Genomic DNA, 10,589 nt, shown 5'->3' on the forward strand with positions numbered 1-10,589 from the left:
TGTGCAGAGTTTAAATGGTGCAAGTATGAAGCTACAATGAAGTCAATTACCAAACACATCGAAACATCAGTTGTGATGCCTGAAAAAAGATGTACTGCAACATATAAATACTCAAGTCTCGATAAGCAGGAATACTGAAGGGGAATAAAAACAGTTTTCTTTTGTTCGGGCTCACGCACCTGCTACAAACATATTCTTTATACATAGCAATAAAACTTGAAATAACTGTTTAAGAAGCCTTTTGGTCAAAGTATAGCTAAGTATGACTGAAAGGAGTCCGCAAGAAATGCACGGAAGCAGGCATGCAGTGTGACAGCGCAGCGCGACAGGTGCGCTTTTTAATCTCGCGCGCGCACTGAAGAACATGGGTTTATGGTTTATTGGGGTTTTAACGTCGCAAAACGAGTCAGGCTATGAGGGACGCCGTAGTGAAAGGGGTTCGGAAATTTCGACCACCTGGGGTTCTTTAACGTGCACTGACATCGCACAGTACACGGGCCTCTAGAATTTAGCCTCCATCGAAATTCGACCACCCCGACCGGGATCGAACCCGCGTCTTTCGGATCAGCGGCCGAGCGCCATAGCCACTGAGCCACCGCGGCGGGTCGAAAGACATGACGGGGACACGCCGAGGAGGCAACGCTGCAGTGCACGCTGCCTCCTCGCCTCTCGGCTCCTCGCGAGCAGCCCCGTCCGCTGACGAGCGGTGGCGGGGGAAAATCTAGGGAAAACATGCCTGTCCCCAACCGGACATGACGTCATTAAATATCACGTGACATATGACGTCACGCGTATGACGTCATATTTTTTTGACCAATCAGCGTTTCCAGCCTGCCGTCCCGCAAACGCTTGTCGCCGGCAACGACGGGTCGGTGCGTTCAAGCTCCGCCCATACTCCAAGTTGCCAGACTGGTGCTGAGGTGTTTTATGAGCAAAGAGTTATTAAACAAAAAAAAGCAATTATATGTAGTTAAAACATTTGGTTTTATTGTATTTTGTTCTAAGTATACTTATTTTTGCATTCTGTAGAGCTAAAACTGCTTAAACTAAGTTGTATCAAGTACGCGACTACCCACTGGCAACATCATCTCTCTGCAGGCGAGTGGGCGAGTTGAGAAGCAGCTTTTCGGTCTTCCTGCAGCGTTTCTTTGATCCCGCTGTCCTTAAAATTCGCGGCTATGTCTGTACACCTTTCGCGCCGACGAAAGCTGCTGCTGCTTAAAAAGAAGCTGCTTCTCCTGAAAGCCAAGCGTGCAAAAACTAAGCGGAGATGGTGGGTGCGTCCAGCATGGAGAGCTCGCCACACGGAGAGCGAATTCTTCACTACGGTAAGAAAAGTGCTTTTCATTCATGTTGTTTGGTGTGCAGTCGATCATCGAAGAATCGGTGACGTTGATCCACTGAGCGACGCGTCTCGTTGTCGTTTTAACTGAAGTGCGCTAGCGCAGCTCAGCAATTGTACTGCGCGTGCCCAGAACGCTGTGTCTGGCGACCTTAGTGCGACGTCGTGGAGTGGTTAGCACATGTTCAGAGCGCTCGAGCAATACTCATCGGAGCAAAACAAGGAGAGTTTGGAAGCATGTACTGAGAATTTCATATATACGACCATCGGTAGCAACCCCCCCCCCCCCCCCCCCCCTTCTCCCGTCTTCGTGCACATAGACGCGCACTTGTCTGTTGCGTAACTGCACCGGCGCGAGCAGTGAGTCTCAAATGAGGACGTTTTAATTTCAATAACTGGCTGCTCACGGCCGGCTGGCGAAATTAATTTTGTGGACTGCGAACGACCGTGCGAGCAGGAGCAGTCACCCCAAGATGCACGGCTGCAATCACATGTGTCTTACCACATTATAAACTAAGCCTGTATTGACGAGCGTACTTTATATTCGACACTGTAATGTCTATGTCATGAGCATCAAAGCAGGCCGGAGAGACTTGCATGCGGCAGCGTTGTCTTCGCATTTCTGCTCATTCTATTTGTTCCTCCTGAAGGGAGAAGTTTCGGTAACCATAATAGCCTTTTCTTTTTTCAGATGCAAAAAATGAGGGTAGGGGACGTAGAGTATTTCCATAAATACTACCGAATGACCCCTCAGCAGTTCGACTTTGTCCTGGCGATTATAAAAGATGACATACAGAGGATCCATGCCATCAGAGAACCAATATGCCCAGCTGAAAGGTTGGCAATAACACTGAGGTACGTCAAATGCCAGGCTAAGCAGTCATTTTCGTGCACCACAGTGGAAGCTTGGAGGTGTTGTTATGCCTGCAGTTTGCGTGAAGTATTTATGTAAATTGCTTGCCACAGTGTAGAAATGCAGAACGGGCAGTAAGGATTTTCCTGACGCTAAATCAGTTGAAGGAAGGCCCAAAATTTTTGCTTGTATGCATTACCACATAAATGTGCTACTTGAGCCAAACCTAGGACAAGCCTTTTTCCTGAATTGCTTGTCATTCTAGAAAAGCTGTGACTGGCTGCAGCTTGTAGCAAGAATTTATTCCACATGCATTTCTCCCCTGCACAATCATTTGACAGGTACTTGTCATCCGGAGACCTCATTCGAAATGTGGCATTATCCTTTCGGGTGGGGATCTCCACTGCACGGGCTGTTGTGCGTACCACCTGCCGGGCCCTGTGGGCTAGGCTCCAGCCCCTGTACATGCCGGTAAGTGCTATTATTATGGTGGCCGATATGGGATATAGATATGTAGTCATTATTTAAAAAGAGGTAAGCTATTTGTATTACATCTGAGGACAAAGAAGAGGATGCAGTGATAGCAAAACATTCATTTTGAGAAAATTAAGCCAAGAACTGCAGCAGTCAAAAGACGATTGTTTACTGTAGTAGTTATATTGATAGCAGCTTTCCGATGCACTGAAAGCTGCGAATAGCTGCTGGGCCGCTTGATTTCAATTGGACAGTCTGTGCCAATCTCTGGATGATAAGTTTAAGGACCATATAATCAACATTGTTTACCTGATGCATATCCTTTCACAGAGCACGCACAGTGGCATGATTTTTTTGGGAATGAACATAGAGCAGGCAATGTTTCCAAGAATATTATTAGCTTGTTTTAACTGTGTTGCAAATCTACATCCTGCAGTTAAACACTTTTGGTTCGAGATTCATGCATTCCACAGGCACTCATTTGGTCGTAAAAAAGAATAAGCGCCAGACTTTTTGATGCATGCCTTTTCTTTGTAGTAATTTGTAATACCACTGTGTCCAAGTCACAGTTAAGGTACTTTGAACTAGGGCTCCATTACCCCATGGGAGCATGCACATTCTCACACGGACACAGATAAGCACATCTGGTTCAAAGAAACATGAATGAAGGCAGCTTTCATCCATTGCTTAGGAACTGCAAGGCAGTTCCTTGCTGTTAGCCTCTTCTATCTTTGTTAGGTTAGTAATGCTATGTTAGGCCGCTCAAACCTCATACATCAATATTGCTGTTTGCCTAATGCACATTCTTCCCTTACTTTTTATGCATACTTTTCAGGATCCTGATCTCATGACTTGGTTGCGTGTCGCTGAGGGTTACAACAGAAATTGGCAGTTCCCGAATTGCATTGGAGCTGTCGACGGGAAGCACGTGCAGATTCGGGCCCCTGCCAAGTCCGGCAGCATGTACTTTAATTACAAGGCAAGTTTGCATGCAAAATTTAAATTGGTATTTTAGGAATTCAGGTCATGTGGCAAATGCATTATAGAGTTGTGTTTATACTGTAAATCCAATCATACTAGTCTGCAAACTTGCAAAAAGAAGAGCTTTTCCATCAGCCGTCTCTTTTCACTCCTGTCGCAGACGAGAGCTATACGCGAGCCGAGCAGCTGGTTTGACAGGGCGCGCCATCTGCCGGAAGGCGAGATTCGACGAACATACGAGCCGGGACGTCGTTTGCCTCGCCTTCCGGCAGATGGCGCGCCCTGTCAAACCAGCTGCTCGGCTCGCGTATAGCTCTCGTCTGCGACAGCTTTACTCGCAGTTGACAGCAGTTCCTTCTTAATTTAAAGAAATGCAGGCAAGTACCGACGTTTAATTACATCTCAAATAACGTAGACCATAAAATGCTACCCCGTGAGCAAAGTTTGCTCTCAATTAGGACAGTAGTTTGCTCACAGGAATTTTTTAAATTCCCGCAGATAAAAACGGAATTCTCTGTATATATATACAGGGTGTCCCAGCTAACTTGGACCAAGATTTAAAATAACCTAAGCGTTCTAGCTGAAATTGCGTGTATGTCGTTAGGGTTGATCTAAAGTTACAGCGCCATCCCTTCAATTTCAGTTCTGAAGATTGCTTGTTTTTTTTTTTAAAAACTTGGTCCAAGTTAGCTGGGACACCCTGTGTGTGTGTGTGCATGTGTGTGCGCGTGTATTTACTCGCGTAATTTGCGCACCTTTTTTCCCTAAAATTAAGGCTTCGAAAGTGGTGCGCAAATTACGCGGAGATTTCGAAAACACATCCTAAAAATCTTACAAAGTTCATAACACGCAATGGATACTACTGTATATTGCCGCGTATAAGTCGACCCCACAACTCGCGGTCCTCGGCGACTCCTCGGTAGACAAAAGAAATATGACTCAAAACATAAGTCAACCCTCGTTATGTACCACGTTATGTAGACCCATTTTAGGTAGTTCGCCGCTTGATGGCATGACGGTGCAAGCGCAGCTCAAGGCAATAAATGGGGAGCGATACAATAACAAAGAGTCAGTGGCAAATGTAAAAGCGATAAATCGATGCCATCGCATGTGGCCCGGATGAGTAGCGGCAAACAGAACAGCCAACGGTTCGGTAGTTCCGTGATGCAGGCTACAGAGGTCCCGGAAATTTATACTCGCATAAGTTCGCTCGGGAAAGCGACCGCCGGTGCGAGCCAGTCGGGTAAACGGCGCGCAATCACTTTTTCTTACCGGAAGCAATTCTACAAACGAATTCACTCACCTTTCGCAGCAGCGCCGGTAATCCGAAGCGTGCCCTGTGCCCACCCACGTGCATGTTTTTTAATATAAATCCGGACAATAAATTATGCGGGTGCAAATTACGTAAGTGAACACGGCATTCTATTGCAAAAGCAATACTACTCCCAAGAACGGCCTTTCGCTCAGCGGCGGCCACTTGCCACGTCTGACCTTTAGAATGACCTCTGACATCATACCATGCCTATATATAGTGACGTCACAGCGTGACGTCATACCAGGAGCGGGAGTCTACCAACTCGGCTCGTCGGGTAACGGCGGCCGCTTGCCACGGCGCGCCGCGCTCTTCCCACTAGAGGCGCTGCATATGCAGTATAAAACACCTGCTTTCGCAACCTACCTGGCTTAACCAAAGCTAAGCCCCCGCCAATTTTTTTTAAATACTATTTGGTTGCATCTTATTGGGCTCTCACTGTACCGTATCGGGCCACCTTACGAGGAAGCACAACCAATCAAAGCAGCAAGCACAACCAGTGAAGAAGCGAAACAATTTATTAACTGAATGCAGTGACTTGCATGTCATCTGGGCCCTCAGCGTTTCAACAGCTGATCACTCCTCTGCTGATGCCAGGAGCACTCCAGGTCTTTAAGCTGCTGCTGCAAGAGATCTATTGCAGGCACAAAATATTTGCATATAGTTTAGCAAGGCTAAGTGTGGAATATCATGAAGTAATATGCGCCATGTCAGAACAGTCCAAGACATGCCATTGTCAAGGTCATGACAAGGTCAAAGGTAAAGTCATGGTATGTCATGACATGGTAGACTGTGATATGACATGGTATGACTCAGTTGCAACCCTTCGTGCATCGGTGGTTTCAGGGACGTATTTACGTGTGCCCGAAATCCGTAAAGTTGGGTTAGTAGTGATGCTACACCAAAAAGGATGGCTTTAGCCACATGATGTGGTACAGGGCAAGGACAGTGCTTTAATACTCGCAAGTTAGCTAAACAGTACCGGTGGGCTAGTCTGTCTGCAGTCCTTACAAAAACTGTAGCACAACCAAGACAACACAGAAAGAAAGTAGATGAGACCAAATGCTAACCTCTCTGAATGATTTGAAGGGCAGGTCACTTTTAGCTAAGGTTCCTAAAACCCCCAAATTTTCTCTCCATAAGCAATGGTTGATTCAAAGGGGGCGTGGCCCCCCTGCTTCCTAATCAAGGAATTGATTTTTCAACTAAGACAGAAATGCATTGCTAAAACAGAACCATCCCGTTCCCTCTTTCCAAGGATCCCCTGCAAATCCGTTCCTGCCCAGAAGTCACAAGAGGAAAAAACAGGACGGAAATACCAAGGATACGTATGTGATGAGAGGACAGGACAAGCGCAAACCCCTCCTTACATTCGTGTGTTGTTAGGTTCCTGCTCTTGTTTTCTCCTCATGTCGAACTAAAAAGTCCAGCAACATGAAGTGACAAGAGCTGTACTGCACTTCATCCCATGACTTAGCACCCACTCCAAGGCCTATATAAACCAGGCCCCATATGGCCCTCAATCACCATGCATCTTACGGAATCACGTGACCTGTACGAGAACCAGTCCTGAACCACACAGAACAATATCAGGAGTTCTCGTTCCTGGGCTATCATGTCATGCAGCAGTTTTTGATTACAACATACTTTAAGACAAACATAGTTTACCCCAAGGTAAACTTGGGTGCCTTCTTCAGCACATTCTTAAAGAAGAAAATGCCATAGCATTTCGGTTGCCTGTTGCGGTATCTATAACGAGTGTCTAACGGCTTAGCAATCTTCCCGCCAAAACTACGGTTGGGGTTCCACTGCCCTTACACGGTAAGCACCAGTTTTTACATTTCAAAATGTTGAAGTACCTTCCATTGCATTATCATGTGAGATAATACTAATCTGGCTCACAAATCCACCTTAAAGGGGTGGAGACACCAAATTTGTGGTTCGCGCGTTCTTTGTTTCAAACGTTTCTTATGGCTCCAGGAAGCATGATACACACTCAAAGATTCATATATTCACAGTGAATAATTTATTATAGCATTTCTAGGTGAACGATTTTCAGTTTTGGAACGCCGATTTGTACAGTGACGTCACAGAGGGGGAAGATCAACTACTTCGCTTGTTCACGTGGGCCCACAAAAGTTGTGACGCACCTACTGCTGCATCGTCTGCTTTCTCACACACGTGCTGACCAGCGCATGAAAACAAACAACTGCATGTCTAGTCCCAGCAGCTCGGATTCTGACAGATCTGATTCTAGTGAGTGAGGACATCGACTTTTTTTTGATCGCACGCTAATATCGCCTTCGTGGGTTCGTGTGAGGATGCGAAACACTTTGCAAAATGCCAGTAAGCATCGCTGCGCCGCTCTACCCAAGCTGCGCCCACAACCGGTGTCACACTTCGCTGCTGTGCAGCAGTATCTGATCACTGCTTAGGATGGTGTACAAATATCACAAGACAAGATCGCCTTGTTATCAGAACTGCCAGCCATACTCGAGCAGCGAGAAAGCATGTCTGCTTATATGTTAGGAGCTTTCGGCAACGGCACCGCTCGCGGGCGCTCCGGGCGACGTCCGTACGAGCTCTGCTGCTGCCTGGCTGTCGTGGTCGTCACTAGGCCTATAGCCTGTTTAGCAAGCGGCCGGCGCTTCGGAAATCGCCTGCGCTATAATAAAAGGCCTACTTTTCACAAATAGCTTAAGTGTTAACAGAATCATCTCACAATAAAATAATAGTATGGTCAATCTCCTCGACGCCTTCGGCAGCGTATATAGTGGGCGCCAGGCGAGCCGGACCCCAACGTCGGGCCAGCGGCAGCTGCTAGGCGGTTGTGGCAAGAAATTTGCTCATATCACATTTGTTACCTCTAACAGCAGCTCAGTATTGGTCAGCGAACCTCAAAAATGACACTTTTTTTCACATTTCTTGTCCCATGGTTTATTATTTACGTAAAGAACACTCTTTAGCTCGCTTTTATGACGTCGGCAGACGGTATCCAGGCTGGCCGACCGGCCGGCAGACTCGGCGTACTTCACGTCCACACAAGAAAATACAAAACAGCCATGCTACCAGAAATGATGCTTTCTAGATTCGGGATACGACAGCATGACTGTGCTAAAAGTGGATCTTTCGGCAACGACACTGCATGCCTGCGGCAACGCCGGCCGATGACCTGCGCGCTTGTCCCAGACTGCCCTAGTCGTCGCTAGGCCTAGCTGGTTTCGCATCGACTCCGCAGCTGAGGGCGCTTCGGGACTGGCCAGCACTCAGAAACGTGCTCCGCTTGGCACCCCTTTACTGTGAACTCGTCCCATAATAAAAGATATGTTCGATCTCCACGACCTCTTTGCAACAGAGCAAGCAGACGGCAGGCGAACCGCACCAGGTAGCAGCAGCACAAAACCGGCTATGGGATGAATTTTGCTTGCATCGCAGTCATCACTCCTACCAGGAACTCGGTATTTGCCAACGATCGTCAGAAACGATGCATTTTTGATATTCATATATCCCAGGGTTTGCTATGAACGTGAACTATCAATACTATCGCGTTCTTCAGATGCCGGCGTTCAGCATGAAGACTGGCGCAGGCCGCCCGGCTCCAAGGAGTGCGCCCTATGTCATCATGACGCTGCCACTCTCCGCGCTCGCATTGGCTGCCGCTTCCCATCGTTGTTGTTGCCGCGAGTGGCCTGCCGTTGACATTTAGCAGGCCGGACGCAGGCAACGAGATGCATAATGCACAACTAAACAGGAGCAGCAAGGACTTGTCTAGAAAGGATAAATGAAAACCTTCAAAATCTGCCAGGAAAGGTGCCAGATGCGCTGTCTTTCTATAATTAGTCTAAGAGTCTTCAAGAGTTGATAGGAGATACAACCAACCAGCTATATTTAGAAAATTCATGAATCCTTCTTCATTGTCAAACTTCACACCAATTGCAGCGCTTCTCATCGGCAAAGCTCAAGAAGTTGTTCCCCAGGAGCTGTTGCCACAAATGAAGCAAGAAAAAAGCTGTGCCCATTAATACCAAGTAGCGAACGAAAACAAAATGCAAATTGGATAAAGGCACCACAATACATCCATTCATCAAAAGAACTCCAGTACAAACTGCACCAAAATGCAACAACCTTTATCACTGGGGCAAAAATTATTTGAGCCTGAAGGACGGAACCATAGCTACAACAGTGCAAACGACAACGAGCACAGAAGAACAGGCAAGGCTGGGTGAGTTGGTTAGCCCCGCTCGACTATACAGAGCATCCTGTTGTCCTGCCCTTTCTTCTTTGTCCGCATGTTTTTGCACTGTTGTAACCACGTCAAGTGTGACTGGCATGTCTGAAACTGAAGTTGAATTTCAGTCGCCCAACTAGAGAATTTCCATACACAAAACTACTCGCTTTATTTTTAAAAAACAGTGCTTAACCTAACTTCAAAGTACCAAAGGAATAAAACCACAACAAACCAAAAGCATTCATGTTCCTTATGTTCTAAGCCTCATTTGCATGCATTTGCACAAGACAATGACACTGAGGGATGATGACTCTTCAGTGGTTTCCAATATGTGACCACATGCAAGTGTCACCCATTATGCTCTATACCGGGTGTTTTTTTTTAGAAGGTCCAAAATTTTTAAAAGAAGGTAAATTGCTTTAGATTTATTTTAGCACTGGGGCTACACTGGAGACTACGGCGGGCGCCAGGCAAGAGGAAAACTGCTTTAATTAGTTCGCTGATTAACTAAATATGTTAATTAACTTTTCTAATTTTTGTTTCAGGGGTTATGTTGTATTCGCAGAATTGGAGATCGTCCTCTAAACAGTCCAACCGAGAAAAAACAATTTTAATTAAAAATTTTTCAAGCACGTTACGAGGCGCGAAAAAGTCAACCTGGTAGGCATCTTCACACCGTAACGCAGCGGCGGGAGCGCCTCTGACGTAATTCACTCCGCCTTGCGCTTTGCGTCACGCGTCCTGGACTGGCGGCCTGCGCTATCGCTGCTTATCTCGCTTCGCTCCGCGGCCTCACGGAATGCCGCGCTGGAACAAAAACGCATTGACACAAAGTGCAGGGCGGAGCGAGCTACGTCACAGGCGCTCACAGACGCTGGGTTACAGTGTGAAGCTGCCTACTAGGGTGACTTTTTCTCGCTTCGTTACGCACGCCAAAAATTTTTTCATGCAAATCTTTTTTCTTGGGTGGACTGTTTGGAAGACGATCTCCAATACTGCTAATACAACATATCCCCTAAAGTAAAAATTATAAAAGTTAATTAACGTATTCAGTTAATCAGCGAACTAATTAAAGTAGTTTGCCTCTTACCTGGTGTCCGCCGTAGCCCTCGGTATAGCCCCAGGGTTAAAATAAATGTAAAGGAATTTACCTTTCTTTAAAAATTTTGGACCTAAAAAAAAACACCCGGTATATACTATATATAAGGCACTTCATTTTCAGGTAAAACATGGTTTCACCCGATTCTTACATCCCAAGAATATTTCAAAGATCAGGTTAAACCCAATTTCTACCCGATAATCACCTTCTAGAGAAGGAAGACGCCCAGCAAAAATTAGCACGTATCCAGTGCTGAAGAGGAGTGTTTTCAGTTGACTGATGATTTAACCCTCTTCTAAC

The 10,589-nt window shown here is 46.4% G+C and overlaps 1 protein-coding gene across 1 annotated transcript; it reads left to right on the forward strand.

Annotated features, from left to right (window-relative positions):
• Positions 1 to 918: 918 nt before the first annotated feature.
• LOC149355955 (uncharacterized) lies at positions 919 to 6,493 on the forward strand. The gene is made up of 5 exons (XM_089584054.1): positions 919 to 1,328; positions 2,034 to 2,197; positions 2,537 to 2,666; positions 3,505 to 3,648; positions 6,221 to 6,493. Exons 1-5 carry the CDS (start codon positions 1,179 to 1,181, stop codon positions 6,296 to 6,298), a joined length of 666 nt encoding a protein of 221 aa, XP_089440180.1. The 5' UTR covers positions 919 to 1,178; the 3' UTR covers positions 6,299 to 6,493.
• The last annotated feature ends 4,096 nt before the right edge of the window (positions 6,494 to 10,589 follow it).

This window comes from Amblyomma mixtum, chromosome 3 (assembly GCF_055824585.1).
Source record: "Amblyomma mixtum isolate Tamu chromosome 3, ASM5582458v1, whole genome shotgun sequence".
NCBI classification, from domain to species: domain Eukaryota; kingdom Metazoa; phylum Arthropoda; class Arachnida; order Ixodida; family Ixodidae; genus Amblyomma; species Amblyomma mixtum.

Coding starts and splice junctions, on each gene's coding strand:
- LOC149355955 (XM_089584054.1), top strand. CDS start 1,179: ATGTCTGTACACCTTTCGCGCCGACGAAAGCTGCTGCTGCTTAAAAAG. Junction 1,329..2,033: donor AGAGCGAATTCTTCACTACG/GTAAGAAAAGTG, acceptor TTCTTTTTTCAG/ATGCAAAAAATGAGGGTAGG. Junction 2,198..2,536: donor AGGTTGGCAATAACACTGAG/GTACGTCAAATG, acceptor ATCATTTGACAG/GTACTTGTCATCCGGAGACC.